The sequence below is a fragment of the Oryx dammah genome, unplaced genomic scaffold, assembly GCF_014754425.2.
Source record: "Oryx dammah isolate SB20612 unplaced genomic scaffold, SCBI_Odam_1.1 HiC_scaffold_8, whole genome shotgun sequence".
In the NCBI taxonomy this organism is placed as follows: domain Eukaryota; kingdom Metazoa; phylum Chordata; class Mammalia; order Artiodactyla; family Bovidae; genus Oryx; species Oryx dammah.
In genome coordinates, this window is record NW_024070192.1 from 10,487,798 (window position 1) to 10,504,027 (window position 16,230).

General features: G+C 57.0%; 1 protein-coding gene across 6 annotated transcripts in view; it reads right to left on the reverse strand.

Annotated features, from left to right (window-relative positions):
* Positions 1–1,653: 1,653 nt before the first annotated feature.
* TBC1D16 (TBC1 domain family member 16) overlaps positions 1,654–16,230 on the reverse strand; it is an 88,298-nt gene continuing 73,721 nt past the window's right edge. Inside the window, exons 6-13 of one of the 6 annotated variants that reach the window (XR_005721759.1) lie at positions 15,195–15,362; positions 14,500–14,648; positions 13,744–13,878; positions 12,818–13,004; positions 10,603–10,782; positions 7,905–8,051; positions 6,030–7,089; positions 1,654–5,896 (exon numbers count right to left, since the gene is read on the reverse strand). Coding sequence is in view for 5 of the 6 variants with exons in the window: in XM_040244755.1 (XP_040100689.1) it covers positions 6,841–7,089; positions 7,905–8,051; positions 10,603–10,782; positions 12,818–13,004; positions 13,744–13,878; positions 14,500–14,648; positions 15,195–15,362 (1,215 nt within the window). In the remaining variant the exon portion in view is untranslated. Of the gene's footprint in view, positions 7,090–7,904; positions 8,052–10,602; positions 10,783–12,817; positions 13,005–13,743; positions 13,879–14,499; positions 14,649–15,194; positions 15,363–16,230 lie in introns of all 6 variants that reach the window. The other 5 variants (XM_040244755.1, XM_040244756.1, XM_040244760.1 and 2 more) reach the window with 5 other exon arrangements.

Genomic DNA, 16,230 nt, shown 5'->3' on the forward strand with positions numbered 1-16,230 from the left:
GCCCCAAAGGTGCAGACATTGAGTGGCTTCTCCCAGGGCTGGCAAGGCAGTTATGCTCCTGGAGGGTTTAAAGTGTACATACCGCTGCCCCAGAAACCTGTGACCCAGTGTGCTCGACCTCGGGTCCCTGGAGCAGGTCCTGGGACAATGGTACCAGTCTCCCTGGTGGGGTTCACGGAACACTTGCTGAACAGATGCATGGAGGGATGATGGGATTGGAGGGTGCACAGGATGGTGTCTCTGAAGTGAATGGACCTCAGGAGAGTTGCTGCTGCCAGCAGCGATGTAAAGACTGCCAGTCATGCAGATTGCCCATCCGTGCTGCAACAGACAAGTTGCTCCCAGGCACATGCGCAATCCTCAGGACCACAGGACAACAGAGACTGGGCCATTCCAGAGGCTGCCCTGAAGAGTCTGGCTCTTGGGTGGCACATCTCTGTGGCCATGACTACATGGCTGTTATTTCAGGGAGAATTAGAGCAGAACAAACACCTGATGGAGCTCCTGGTTGGAGCAGACCCAGGGTATCAGTGGCCAGACAGATTTGAAAGGCCATGGCCCAGGGTGGGGAGTGGGGGTGGTGACCATAATGGACCTCTTGCACGGCTGCTCTGTGGTTTTGGGACCATCCCTTTCTGAGGACAAACCGACCTACAGCCATGCCCTGGAGGGTGGTGATGGTTGGACTCCAAGCGCTCTCTCTGTCTGCACTCGGCCATCAGCTGTGACTTCAGTTCCCAGGTTAGAATGGGACCTGTGGGAGAAGTGGCACCTCCCATCCCCCAAAGGACAGCTAAAGGTTTCTCTAAGTGGAGCCACTGGCCATGCGCGGCAGCTGAAGCATCGCCTGGGCCTGCTGCCCCCCCTGGCTGTGTGGTCAGCCAGCCTCAGGCAGGGGTATGCCTGCGGAGAAGGGGTAATGAAGCTCTCTGTGGTCTCAGCCAAGGCCAGGTAGGTGGAGAGTGAGACAGACCCTGAAGACACGAGATCCTTGGTGCCAACGCTCAGATGGTGGCACCATTCAGGCAAAGGACGGAAAGGCACATAGAAAACCAAAAAAAAAAAAAAGTTTGCAAGCCCTTAGGCACTACGTTGGGGCCCAGAGCCTGCAATCCACCAGCATGCTCCAGAACCAGATGGGCTCCCGCCGCCTTGCTCACCTCCTTGTAATCCTTGGGGCATGTTCCCTGCAGTAGGGCTCCAGGGCATGGCGGTGAGAGAAGCCCCATGCTTGAATCCCACCCTTAACAAGGTCAAATTCATCTTCTTTGCCTCCGCAAAAAGTTTGTAAGACTCTGGCTTTTCCTGAAACTGGAGGCCTAGCAGCTAAATCTCAATAAAATGCTGTGTGTTTCCAGGTGTTGGGGCCGGTCTCAGGGCTCCCAGTTACTGGGGTTATGGGCACTTGCCCACTAACTCTCCATCAGGGAGGCAAGCAGCTCCTCCCCTCTAGCAGGCCAAGTGCCTGTCCCCTTCAGATGCTTGATGGACCCCTGGGCCGCCGGCCAGGTTCCCCAGAGCAGGGCCTGCCACTGGCCAGCCCTCTGGCCCTCCTTACTCTTCCATGGGGGCCCTCTTTACCCAGCACAGGAACCTGGCACATTTGGACCTAAAAACATTGTCAAACCTCTTAGAGGTGCCACAGAGCATATGTTTGTTGTCAGTATGATTTTATTTACTTTGCAGTGGAGTCCACAAGAGCTGGAAGCATTGTGGGGGCTGGGGCCCCAGCGGTCAGAGTGGCCAGTCCCAAGCCTGGGGCAGCAGGCGATCGTATTTAAAAAACAAAATAAAATACAGAGAAAGAATTGCTTACCACGGACATCAGTGATCTCTTGGTAATGGTGGAAATTTCTTTAAACTTCCCCTAAGACAACAGAAACCCTGCCCTCTGATTAACCCAAGGTGCTGGAGAGACCAAGTGACTTGATCTCTCAACCGGAAACGTACTTTCCTACCTAGAAATTGAGTGCAGTCTGTTTAATGGCCAGATGCCTGCAGCCTGTCTGCACACCCGCCCTGCCCCCCAGAGGCCCAGGGACATCCCTCTCCAGTCTCTACAGCCTGACTCAGGGGGCCACAGCCCCTCCCTTCTCCCAGGCTCGAGTGGGTTTCACAGCCCCAGGGGAGGACCCTGAGGCCTGGACCACGTCCTGATGCAGAGCCAGGCACGCTGCACACAGACACGTCTCTCAGGGTCACCAAGGTCATGGCTCACGGTGAGTCTTCCCTGTGGCAGGACTGAGGTGGCCTAGGGTGAATTTCACAGAAGAGGCACAGAGGAGTCCCCCCAGCTGGGGACGCGCAGTCAGGCAGATGTGTGGAAGGGTGGGGGTTTGCTGACTCCTGGAGCAGGGTGAGCTCTCGGATTGGGAGCACACCGCCTCTCAGCCAAGGCTGCAAGGCCAGGTCTCTTCCCTGAGTGGCAGGTGAGGTCCCTGGGACTGGGAAACCATCTTCATGACACCGTCACCTGGAGAGTCCCCGCACTAGTCCTGTGAGGTGGGCTAAGCCAGAGGCAGTGTTCCCATTCTACAGATGAGGGACCCGAGGCTCAGGGTGGGGAGGTCACGCACCTGGAAAGGGTTAGAGGCAGGACGGGAAACAGGTTCCCGACCCCTAGGTAAGTGTCTTTCTTCTACACAGCACTGCTCACCCTCTGTAGGGGAGCCCTGTCCTTAGGCTTCACAACTGTGGGGGCAGGTCCCTCTTCTGAGCCAGGGATGGCCAGGGACAGAATGCTTTCACTCAGAGGGAAGGCCTTGCAGCCCGGCTTAGAAATCCAAGGCTAATCAGATCCTGGGCCATCTGGTTCCCCAGGATCTCCAGGGGAAGTGCCCAGGCTCAGGCCAGACCCACAGGCTCCCTCCCTTTGCTGTGGGTTCATGGCACAGCTCCCAGGCTGGCCACACCCCTGCACGTGTGTGTGGGATTTCCCGGGGACACTCCGCCTCCTTCCTCTGAGGCAGGGCAGTCTCTAGGGGCCTCTGCTGGGCAGACAAACTGGAAGAGGCTTCCTTCCCTCAGCAGGGTGAACCCAGGTCCTCCTGCTACCACCCGCTCTCCCTCCATGGGGGAGGAGAGGCTAAACAGGAGCTGGAGGCTTCCGCAGGGCCAGGGCACAGCCTTGAGCAGATTCACACCTCACTTGGCTGCTGCCGCTTCCCAGCTATTTCTACCAAACAAGACTCAGACGAGAGAGCTCAGAGGGACCTCACAAAACACCAGGGCCACAGAGGCCCCCCCACTACAGATTTTGCCCTGTTTCCCAATCAAAGGTCAGAGCTGGGGGACCTCTGCCAGCCACTTCTGCCCTCATTTCAGGACCAGCATCTTCATCCTGTCTAGCTGTCTGCCCCCAGCAGGCTTTGACAGAAAACTCAAAGGTCCTGGATTCAAAAACCTCCGTCGTGCCTGACACTGTCCTGTCCGATCAAGACAACACAGTGCTGCTTGCTAATAGTGTCCAGCCCACATCTGCCAATGGAACTGCCCTTCTGGACTGCAGACCCTCCTCCTCTGCAGAGGTGGACTGGGTTGGAGGCGGGTCCTCCCCAGCCTGCCCATCCCTCCCTCTCTAATTGGCTCAAGAACACCGATTCCCTTGATCTGTGAGTTCCAAGTCTTCCCTGCTGGGACTTAAGTCAGAACCTTCTGGAATAGCACACTGTTCCCTTCTGCACTTAATCAGACCCCAATCCCACTCTTTCCCCAGCTTGTGCATCTCCCACCTTCCCTGGGCCCAGCTTCATCCTGCCATTGTCTCCCCTTCCTTGGGAGGGTGAACCCCACACTGGGCTGGTGAGTCTGTGCCCCTCTGCCCTTTCCTCACCAGCACATGTGCATCAAAGGTGCCCTCTCTTCCCAGAGGCCCCGATGACATCAGGTAATGTCAGCACAGACATTAGCAGTGGGGAAACTTGTAAGTATGCGTGCACACACACACCAGCCAATAACATTAAGTGTCATTTTAAAAAAATGGGTTAAATAAGCAGCATCGGGGAAGATGGCCGTGCCGGGCTGATTATCCCGTATTTGCACGTTCTGGTGGTGGGAAGGCTAGAAGTCTAATGACTGAATTATCACCCTAATGCCTTTTGCTGGCTGGGAATAATCCTGGGGCAACAGCTGCCGCAGGGTTTTTGGCTGGTTTCCTCTAATTGCATCCAGATTAAGGGAGCCGTATAAGGGCGGGCTTTCTCCATCCCTCCGGAGCAGTGGGACCTCACAGAGCCCATACACCCAGGTCTTCGGCTTTTTGAGGTCCTGGCTGCTCCACGAAGCCCAGACCACACTGGGGCCCAGCCCAGCACACAGAGTGTGAGGTGGGAGCAGTGAAGGCAGGGGTGGCACTTGGTACAAGGTCTTGGGGAGTTGTGAGGGTTAGGGGCTGTGGGAGCCAGGAGGTTCAGAATGAGTGCTTTCCACCCAGGACCCTCAAAGTGAGGGAACCCAGGACCCCTCTCCCTCCACCCCACACAGCAGCCCAAAGGCACAAGGTATCAGAAAACGTGCAGATGCACTCTGGCTACAGAGGAAGGGAGGGGCGCACTCTTTCCCCGCTTAGGCATCTCCAGTCCCTTCAGCAGAAAGTCATGCCCCTGGTAAAAGGCGAGTTCCAAACCAGTGTGATCTAGACCAGGATTTTGTGGCGGTAATGGTAGACTCCCAATTCCAGCTGCCTACCAGCCGCCTGGTTCCTCACCCCTCCCTGAGTCCCCAGCCCCTAGGCATGTGACTTCTGTTACTGCAGAGGAAGGTCCCTTTCCCCACCCTTAGATGCTGAGTCTGGCCAGATGACTGGCTTTGGCCAGTGGGATGGTGAGCAGGGGTAGCATCTGTCAAGGCTTGGGAAGGTGCCTACACACTTCTGATTCTGCACCTTTGCCTTGGCCGGGCCTGGCTTGTGGGAAGGATGCAAGAGGCATGGAGCAGAACCACATCTGACCTCTACACACCTCTACATGTGTGAGCACCCTGTTGGAACTTAATAGTCCAACCCAGACCAGAACCGCCCAGCCAGAGCTGCTGCCCCACAGACTCACGGGCTAGCTAAGTGCATGCTATTTGAGGCCACCATGTTTGGGGGCTATTTGTTATGCAGCATTACTATGGCAATGGGTAACTGATACGCCTGTTCATGGAGATATGGTCTCTAGAGGAGGGTAAACATAGTGCCTGGTAACTCAAGCCACTTCCATAACAGATCAGGAGCCATCCTCTGGATGGAAAGGCAATCTTCTTTTCCCAGAAGCTGAGCAGATGAGAAGTCTATCCAGCCTGGACCCTGCTGCTGGACTATAATGGTTGGTACCCCAAGATCTGGGCACTGATGGGGCTCCAGGATAGTCTCCCCAAAAGGCTCTTGGGACTGAGGTGTCAGCAACCTGGAAGTCACAGTGTCAGTCTCCTGCCCACTGGAGGACATGGACTCATAGAGAAGCTGAGAAGGGAAGAGGCTGATAACTTCCTCTTTCCTGTTGATAAACAACTTTTTAAAGTGGCGCCATCCAGCAGCGTCCACTCTAAGTGAGAAAAGCTGGGGGCAGGAAGAAGCCTTGGTTGGGCTGTGTTTCTGTGATGATTCTCAGCACTTCAAGGATTTTTCTCCCCAGAAGGATGTTCAGGAGGATTCAAGGAACGATTCCAGGCTCCTTGTTCCTGTCAGTTCCCGTGCAAATAGGTCCAGTCTTCTATGCTGGCTGGGAGCCTTCCCGTGTCCTTGTCTGTCCTCCTCTAAACCCCAGAAGGAGTAACTGGGGAGGCTCTGGGAGCAGGGAGAGCGTGCTGGGAAGACCAGGTTTCCACGGTGGCTGTTGTACTGTGGTTGCTCGCGCATCTGACCACCGGGGACACTGACTTACAGAAGACTGGCGGTCACGGCAGAACGCAGACCCTGCAGGGAAGTGGGAGTGTTTCTGGCACTTTCAGCTGCCTTTGTCTTGTTGGTCAGTTCACATTGTGCCCTTTCCCTAAAACATTACAGATTCCCTTCAGAGAATTTTGCGTGCACACACACACATACACACCTCGACCCATCGAACCCCAAGTTGGTCTCAGTATTTGGTGAAAATAGCCTTCAACACTGCCAAATGTAGACGATTCTTCAACTAAGGGAGAAGAATCCAACACTTCAACAGCCCGTGCTCAGGCTCACAGGCAGCAGATTCCTTCACATACCAAGAGGGTCGGATGTTGAAACGGACAGTGTAAAAGCCCCCAGCCTCCTGCTCTTACACCTCTCTACCCTGAAATCAGTGGGGCCTTCTTTTTTTTTTTTTGGCAGATGTCTTCACATCAGCTTTGCAGCTATGGCTGGAGAAGCTGTGGAGTCTGTTTGATTTATTCAAAGAATGAAACCTGATGAGGGGGTGTGCCCAGCTTGCAAAGACGTCTCTGGGTCTGGATGGGACCCCCTTGTTCTGGGCTCCCCAGTGCTGTCTCTCTTCTTCTGTCTCTGTCTCTGCCTTTCCCAGTGCCTGGCAATAATACCCTTTGGTGGCTGATGAAGCTGGAGGAACTCCTGGGTTGTGTTGAGATCCATCAGAGGTGGGCGACACGAGAACCCAGCAAGCCTGCGTCTCCAGGTAGGGTGGTCGTGCATCCTGGTCCCGCTGTTTGGGGAGCCGACTTTTCTCTGGGCAGCTGGTGGGTTTTATTTCTGGCATGTCCGGACTCCAATTTTGTCCTTAATACAAAAAGTTTCCCTTCATGTTGCTCAAGGGCATTTTCCTTCCGTTTCTACCATCCTGTCCCCTCCACGCCCATCCCCACCCCCTCCCCCATGCTTGGGACCCGGCAGAGGTCCCCTCACCCCTCGTCCAGCGCAGGGAGCCCAACCTATCTGCGGAAACTGAAGCCTTCTCGGGGCACCTTTGGGCCCTTCCTGCCTTCTCTGGGGGGCTTGGGGGAAGGCATCTCCACGGTGCCCCCGTACGGGCAGCTTTCCGACCCTGGGTGCTGGCCCGTGCACTCCACGGCAGGCATGTAACCGCTGTCCCACATGCCAGTCCCGCACAGTTTGCACAAGTCGTGCAGGCTACAGGGGATCCGTGGCAAGAGGCGAAACTGGTACAGCAAACTCCTCGCCTGCAGAGAGAGGACAGTGGTGATGAGGGACAGCGGGCAGCCAGTCCGCACCCGAGGCTGCTCCTTGTGCCAGGCCAGGGTGAGGGCTCTGCCTGCCTCATCCCTTTCAACACCCTGATCCAGCTGAAGGCAGGGGCTATAAAGTTTCACAAGCTGCGCTCCCATGCGGCTCGACCCAAAGACGGCTCCCCCAACAGCCTTCATATGGAAGGTGAACAGGGCAGCCAAAAGTGGAACAGGGCCCACCCTGTCCCTCCCTGGCTCAGTCTGGCCCCGTGGCTCCACCTCTCTGCCCTGCAGGACTTCTTCAAGCCCTCTTCCTACCCACTCCACCCCTGACCCTAGGCCCTCCTCGCTGCCCCTGGAAAACACCAGAAAGCTTTAAGAAGTGGTGTCTCCAGCAGGAGTCTGGGAAGTAGGGAGGTGGCAAAGGCCCCATTTATCCCACTAACCTTGGATGAAAGGTTGGCCACCTCCCCTTCCTAAGCCTCCTGCTTAGTTTTCCCAGCTCTGGGCTATGAGTGAGGTGCCTCACGGTGGAGGACCTGTCTGTCAAAATGGGTAATCTGTTCCTTCCATGAGGAGAGAGGCCTCTTTTGTCAGCCTGATGGGCGTCCTGAGCAGCTGCCAGACATTCTGACCTTGGTGGGGAGCTCCCAGGATGGAGGGTGGGGGCGGGGCTCTGCATGTGGGCAGGAATTTATAAATGTGGGGGGTGGAGCTTATAGGGGCCCCTGTAGGGGTGGAGCTCTGGAAGTAGAGGTGGGGCTCTGTATAAGGGAGGGCAGGGCTGCACGTTGGGGGGCCACACTCACCTTCCTGAGAACAAGCTCCCCATTCATGTGCATGGCCAGGTTTCCAAAGTGCAGAAGCATCTGGTCGGTGGCCAGCTGCTGCTCAATGACATCATCCCCATAGATGGCCACAATGGCCACGCAGATGAAAAGGTGGAAGTAATCTGTCTGGGGGGTAGAGAGTGGGTTCAGATAAGGCCCCTGACCCAGCCCCGGGTCCTGACTGCCAGTAGAGGCCACAAGCAGAGCTATGGGGTCAAGGGCTCCCAGGTGAGACCGTCTGGGTTTGTGCGGCCCTGGGCAAGCCCAGCAGCCTCCTCAGTTTCCCCACCTGCAAATGGACCAGTGTTAGCACCTACATCCAAAGACTGCTGTGATGCGTGAAAGGGCGATGCTGGGATTGGTCACCGACAGGCAGCTGGTCCCCTTTGGGGAGCCCTCTAGGAGCCTCTCCAGCACATGGGCAAAGAACATGCTCCTCTGAAACCTGGCTACTACCCATTCTGGGGTCTTGAGAGACGGTGAGTCAGAACCCTGCTCCAGTGGGTGGTTGAACATGCTATCAAGGAAGATGAACTTTCCAGCAGCCACCCACTGGTCACTGTGCTCCTGCCTTGAGGCCAAATGTCCCAACTTGTGCCCCAGAGATGACTCTTAGGTTTGTTGGTAAGAAAACTGGGGAGAAGAGCCTCAGAGCCAAGCACAGCAGCTCCGCATAGTTCCCTACAATGAGCCCACCCTCTTTAACCAGATTTCAGGCCCCATTGAGGACTCCGTTGCCTTCCCTGCAGGCTGCCTCACATTTTGTTACCCAGCAAGGCCGGGCCTGCAGCAGGATGCTGGCGCTTGGTCCTCACGGGGTACATCCTGTGTCCTCTCTGGCCCGGATGCTCTGAGGGCACACTGCTTTTGAGTCACACTAGCTCCCGGGGGCAGAGGAAGGACAAGGACTACCAGGAAGCCTGTGTTTAGTCTTCTGACGTTGGCCACCCAGCCAGACAGAACCCTGTTCCTTCCCAAACAGGGCCAGGCAGAGCCTTGGATGCGCGGTTAGAGGTTACGGGCAGCAAACACCCCACATCCCACCCACTCTGGAGAGGCCATTCCCAGACTGCCCAACCCCTTCCTCTGAATTAATCCAGAATAGTCTTGCTGTGGCTCAGAACGATCCTTCTGCAGCTATTTGAATTGTGGCTGGGGCTGGTGGGGTAGGGTGGGGACAGGACAGCGGAGGAGTTTCAGGAAGGTTCATGTCCAGCTCCTTTGGGAGAGGATTATGGGGACGAAAAGGTGGGGCATATTCTAAAGGGGGCTGGAGGGCAGTACCGGACTAACCCCAGTTCACTGGACCAGGCCCAGGGCCCATCCCCCGAGGGCAAACTGGAAGTATAATAAATGAATAAAACAGAGCCCTTCACACTCTGGGGACACTTTAAAGTTAAACCAGCTGGTAGGGACCGCCCCCCACCTCCCGCCAGAGCTCACTCTAATGAATTAGCCTACCCCCACTACCACCATCCTACTATCCCCCGCCTCAACCTCCTGCCACTAATTTGATCAAGGGGTGGGGCCAAATGAGGCTAAATTTAGCCTGAGAAATGGCCCCATCTGTTGGGTGATGCTCTGGGTTCACATGTAACATTAGCTTAAATGTGATGTCCCGAAGGTGGCAAATTTGCTGCTAGAAAAGATGCAATGAGGCTTTGTGCAAAGCGGACACAATTTTTTTTTTCTTTTAAATGTGATCCAGTGTTTTGGACCATCCTTGCCACTGCTTCCTAGATTCCACCCTGCAGTACACACAGAGCAGGCTAATCCACACAGGAAATGCAGCCCAGACCTGGGCTGGGAGGGAGCAGGAGGAGGTGGGCGAGGATGGATGAATACGAAACAGCCCGTGGTACCAGCAGTGGGCTTCTTCAGACTCACTTCTATCAGACATAATCCTTCTTCAACACTAGTAAGGAGGACAGACGCTGATGCACATTTCTGAGGGCTGGTGGGCGTGCACATCTATCAGCAAGGTTTGTCTAATCCAAGCTGCGCCAGCTGCTGTAGGAAGGATGGAGGCCGCTCTTGCAGAAATGGTCCTGGCCACCTCTTGGATGCATCAATATTATTATTATTTTTTAAGGCTGATGGATTCAGAGAGACTTGCCTATCCTTTAACATGGCCTGCTTGTTGCTAATTTGGGCGTTAAAGCCTTGTGACAGGGCCAGCGAGAGGCTCTCAGGGGAATTTGTTGAGGAGATGCTGATAACGAAGGACGGCAAGGGGAAATCACGTCCCTGCGAGGCGACAGTGGGCGGGGCCTGGGCTCTCAGAGGGGCTGGCAGGGAAGCAGGATCTCAGGGCCCTTTCCCTGAGTCATCCCTAGCGGGGACAGGCAGGTGGGCACTGGATCCGGCATGTGGGCACCAGCATCCTGCTTGGCCCTGCAATGTCTTTCACGCTGATTGGTTGTGACAGGAGCGTGCTCAGCCCCAGAACGTGGTAATGAGTGCAGTCAGTGGGCAATTTGCATCGATTTCAGTTACTTGGGAGGCGAGTTGCGGGTCGGAGGCTGGCCACGTGGGACTAGAAGGCAGTCCTCGTGTGAGGGGCTGAATGTGGCCTGTGGGGGGCCAGGGATGGTGGAGCAAGGGGACCCCAGAGGTGGTGCCCGGTTACGCGGGCACCCTGCCCTCCTCGTACGCCAGGTGTGCCCGCCTGGCTCACCTGGTAATGGGCCCAGCAGGCCTCCCAGATGCGCAGTGCCTCCGCCTCAGGAAACTCCCGCTTGAAGCACAGCAGGAGCCAGCGGTGGCAGAAGAGCATTTGCAAGCCGTCCTCACCCAGCGAGACCAGGTGCTGGTAGAAGCGTGCGTGGGTCAGCCGCAGCAGCTCCCGCAGGTACAGCTGGAGGTGAGGCCAGATGAATGAGCCCCCCAGGCCCAAGCAGGCCTGCCTGCCTGGCCCCAGAAGCCCCCTCCCACCGAGGCCCTTCCTCGTCGGGCTCCTCTACCCTCAGAGCAGGTGTGCCACACGCGAGGTCTCTATTTGCTTCATGGGTCTCCACCCACTTATTCTGTTCTGTCACTGGAAGTCTGACTCACATCTGTCTTGGTCAGTTTAGCCCAGATTTTGGACTGTTCCGGAGGCTGTGGCAAGGGACAGCAAGAGCCCCTGCTGTGGCCCAGGAGGCGGGTGGCAGGTCTGAGGCTAGGAAGACCCCTGGCTCTCAGGCACCACATGGGCTGTTTCTGACGCCCTCTCATTTCTGAGATGTCGAGCAAAGCATCCTTTTGACAACGCCCCTCCCCCACACCCACTCAACCACCTTCCACTCCGATCACCTAGATTCATCATCTCCCATAGCTGATTCAGAGCAGAGAGGGGGCATTTCTGAATCCCAAGAGGCTTGATTCCTGCGCTTCAGGTCACCACCCAGTGACGTGGGACCAGATTAAGGCTATTTCTGGCAGTGTCCGGCTTGGGCTGCTGACTTCACCAGCACCGTTGTAAAATCGATCTCCAGCAGCTAACGAGTCACGGGGCCATGTGCTGTGGAGCCGTCAGCAGCGAATCACGTCAGAGCCCGTAATTGCCTCCCCAGGTACCGTGGAAACCTGACATCACAGGGCCGACACAGAGAGCGGGGAGTGGGCAGGCTCGGCTGAGATCGCAGCCCGGGGATCCTACGGGGGGGTCTTGGTGACTCACAGGCCCCTTCCCACACAAACAGCCCATTGTTCCTACTTGAGACAGCCACTGGGGTGGCATGGAAACTGATTCTGAGGATCCTTCCAGACTGGCCAGTTTCTTCACCTAGTGGCCCACAGCAGGGTCAACAAGTCCAGGCAGGCAGCTGACCCCCTTCTTCCCTCCCTCAGGGATGCCCCCCGCCCCTGCTCTGGTGCCCCTTCCCTTCCCCTTATGTCCCCACCTCCCTGCTCCTGGCTCCCTCTCCTCCAGTCCCCCTGCTGTGTCCTGCTCTCCTATCCACAGTCTTCATCAGCTTCCTAATGGCTGGTCGACAGGAGTGCTCCTTGGTCTGGCATTCGAGGCCCTCCATTCAGCTCGACCCTCACTGCATGTGAGCCACCAACCTGACTGGGCCACCCAGTGTCACTGCCCAAAAATCCCTGCTCAGCCAAGTCTTGGCAGGCCTGGCAATATTCATGGCCAGACCCCGTGTGCCATGGAGTCAGCCTGGTCCAAGGAGACATTGGGACTCCTCTTGGTTCCCTCTCTATCACCAGAGCTCTTTCTGTATCACTCCCTAGCACACTCAGCATCCTACCCATGCACTATCAGCTTCCAGGCTGAGAATCTCTCAGACTGGGGACCCGAGACCACGTCCTAGCGCCAGCAGCACCTAACAGGTGATTGAGTGCACAAAGAGTGGGCACTCCTGGCCCTACCTTACCCAGTTTTGCCTCCTCACTCCCAATTTTCAGTGCTGCCTGGTCTGTGTAGGTTAGCAGGGGTCATGGTGGGAGGAGAGATGCCTGGGCACAAACAGGCCTGCTGCCCTCGAGGTGGGGTTGTGATGACTATCCAGTGGGCCTCAGGGCGGCTTCAAGAGCCCCTCCCATTCCCATCCCTAGGAACCCTGGCTATGTCCCCTGTGGGGGACCCAGATACACCTAAGAACACGTTTTATAAAGCACAGGGCCAGGTGTGATAGTGACTCCTTCCCCCCCAGGGTTAGGATGCCACATGCAGGGAGGAGAGAGGCCACATGAGGAGCCTCTGGACTGCAGGAGTGTGAGGTGGGGATGGCAGCATGTGTCCTGGGACCTGGGAACAGCATGTGTCCCTCTTGGGGGAGCTGTCCCTAGTCCACGGGCCCAGGGCTAAGCCCCCTACAGTCTATCAGCAAGGCCCACCTTGGCTTTCCCACTGCTTGGTGACCCACAGCAGCCAAGCCACACACATCTGAGAGCCTCACCAGCTGTTTCTCCATGTCCTCGTCCCGAGGAGAGCTGACAAAGATTGTGTTCTGCATCAGACCCACAAAGCACCAGAAGGTGTCTGACTCGTCCAGGACCTCAGCCAGGATGGGTGCCACCAGGTCCGACATACCCTGGGAGTAGCCAATGGCTGGGTTGTACACTGCATAGTTCAGCAGGATCCTCCTGGAGATGCAGTGCAGAGAGCAGGGAGGTCAGTGGAGGGTGGCCATAACATAGCAATGTGTTCTCCAGGCTAGTAGAACCCCAAGCTGGAGACTCTGGGCTCTCCAGGCCCCCATGCGTCACCTTGATCTTAGAGGAAGGAGAGCAGCTCCTGGGATCATCTCCAGAGCTTGGGGAAAGGTAAGGGCCTGCACTTAGGCACTCACCAGCCCCAGTCCTCTAGAGCAGAGCAAGGAGGAATGTGGGTCTGATTTTCTTAATGGTCGACTGCCTGTGACAAAGGGTGGGCTGGCAGGGACGTTTTTTAATGGGCTGCTAATTTTGTGCAATTATTTGCCAGGAGGCAACAGAGATGCCAGCCTCAGCCCCTATGTGGCTTGATCTCCCAGAGGAACACCCAATGGGAGAGGGAGACACTCAGGGGAGGCGGGTTCACAGCTGGTTTGGTGGATGCCCAGGGGGCAGGGCCTTTGCTGGTACCTTTGGGAGGGGCTTCCAGGCCTTCCCTGGGTCACTAGGACAGTAAGGGGCCCATTGACATTGCCTGAAATAGCTAAGGACTCTCTGATTCTGGGGCACTGAACTTAGAAGAAAGATTCTTGACCCCTGCAGAAGCTTCTGCGGCTGGTCCACTTCCCAGAGGGTCAGCTGAGACCTGAGGGGTGAGGTGAGGCTCCGCGGTGGCAGATGGGAGTGAAACCCAGTTGGGAAGGAACCCTGCTGGCCGGGGAGGCGGTACCTCATGCTCTCCACATTGGGATTGCCTTCGCCTCGGAAGAACTGGTTGTTCCGATCTGTCCGAACCACATCCTTGTCCACGGTGAACTGCACGTTCCGCCAGAAAGCTCTGTGCTCTTCAGGGGTCATAGAGAGCCTGGCACGGAGCAGAGAGCCCGCTGGGAGGTCAGCAAGCGTCCCACCCGCTCCAGGCCACCAGGGGCGCCCCTTGCCGCCCTGCTCGAAGATGGCAACCGGGGTCGTTGGCCAACCCTCCAGCTGCCACTGACTCCGGGCAGGGTAGGGGCGTTGTGCACAAGGCTTTCCCAAATTAACTCGGTCTCACTGGTCCCAGCGTCTGGGGGAGAGCTCACCGAAACTACAGGGTCAGGGAGGCCCAACAGACCTCAGCAACCCCAGTTCCCAGCTGCCCTCCCCTCGACCCCAGCCCCGCTGCCACCCCGGCGTTCAGTGGTGGGATGTCAGCGCCTCGTTAAGTATGTTGAAAAAGAATTCTAAAACCTTGACATGCGAGCTAAAGAGAGCCAGTCCCGGGGCCGGGCGCGGGGGTAATGACTGCACTTATCCAGACCCATCGCTCACGGTCCTGGGAGACCCATTTTCCAAGGAAACTATGGGTCACGGAACATATTATCAATGCTGAATTGCACCTCAAATTGCCTTTCCAAATGGCATTTCCCTCCGCGGCTCCGAGGGGGGGCGGCGAGGGTTTCCCCTCCGCGGTTCGAGGGGGCCCCCGGTCGGGCACCGCGGTCACCTTTTCTGCTGGATCTCGGCGTATTCCTTTCTCTTCTGCACCCGCAGCGCCTCCCTTTCCTCCGACGTCGACTCGTGGCTGTAATAACGCAGCAGGAAGGGCCAGACCTCCCCTCGGATTGACACATCAATGCCGCCGAAGAAAATGGCCTGGAGGAAGCGGCAAAAGTTGGGGAGGGGCCAAAGCAGGACCGCTCAAAGCACCCCCAAATCCCCGGAGATCTGTGTTTTGGTGGCTTTGCTGCGCCTTCTTGACAACTGATGCCTTGATTCAGATCGCTGCAATTTGCACATGTTTAGAAGGGGAAAGTGCCGGCCCCCCATTCCCATACAGGACACAAACCAGGCTCATTTCAATGTCAATGCCCCCCCCTGGTGCGGCGCTCAGATTAACCTGTCGTTCTCACGTCAGGGCCTTAATCCCGGTTTTGGAATCGCGGGCGCGGGCTGCGAGCTCTTCTATACACGCTGTCGCGGGGTACCCCGAACCCGCTCCGGAGGTTGCTTTTTCATCGCAGCGGCTTTGATCGCTCTATCGGGCGCGTTCACACAGCCGCTGGCGTCAGCGGACCGACCGCCGCCCCCACCCCCCGCCCCCGACTCGTCCCCGAAACCCGGCCAGAGGCGGCGGCCCGTGGGCGCGGCCCCGACCCCTGGCCTCGAAGCCGCCGGGCTCGCGGACGCGCCGGGCCTCACCTTGCGGAGCTTGTACTCCTCTTCCACTTGCCCCAGCGCATTCAGGTGGCGGAGCCAGGCCGCCACGTCCAGCCGTCGGTACATGCTCTCCTCGGGGTGCGTCTCGGAAGACGGCAGCTTGGGACGCCGGATGGAGAACTGCATACACGTCTTTTCGTCGGCGACCTGCTGGACGCGAGGACCGTCGGGGCGGGGGGGCGGGGGTGTGGAACAGTGGCTCAGACGCTCGGCTTTCGAAGCCAGCCCGCGCTCTTCGCGGGATGTAAACGCCTCCCCCACTCCCCTCTTCTGAAAGGAGGGGGACGCCTCTCCCCCGCATACAAACCCCTAAATGGCAAGTGTAATTAGACGCAATTAAAATGAAAATACCGTCCGCTTACCATGGTCCCCCCTCGCGCTCCCGGCTCCCGGCCCACTCCCACCGACCGCCTCTCCCCTCCACTCTCCCTCCGGCCCCGCCGCAAAGACGGAATTAATGCCTGGGACGGCCAACTTCCCTCTGCCGGGAGGGCCTGCAATAAATTACATGTGATTGGCCACATACAAAGGGATGGCTGTTCTGCGAGCGGGGAGCCCGCCTGTCAGGTTGTCTCCACGGGCAGTCACGGATCCAGGGCAAAACTGCAGCTGACATTTAATTCAAAAATCAAAGGTTGTTCAATGTAGGGGGAAAAAAAAGCCATGCTACTGTAATAAGGGAAGCCAGCAGGAGGCTCTGTGGGAAGGAAAGGAATTTTAAAGTCAGCCCGTTTCTAATAAGCACATACACTATCTTAAACAGATAATTAAAGAGCTCTTATTACATTTGTATGTAGATTGAGGAAAATATGGCAGGAAGCCTTGTCAAAACATGATTTTTCAAGTGCGGAGTACTGCCTTTACCAGAAGCCTGGGCACATGTTTTAAACCCAAAGTTGCTGCTCTGTTTGCCCCCAGCAACCACAGGTCACACCCTTGAGGCCTGGGACTCCAAGGGAGAGAGTGGGTGTTCTGGTCCGGGTTGGAAGGGAGGCAGGAGGAGAGGGGTGGGGAGGGG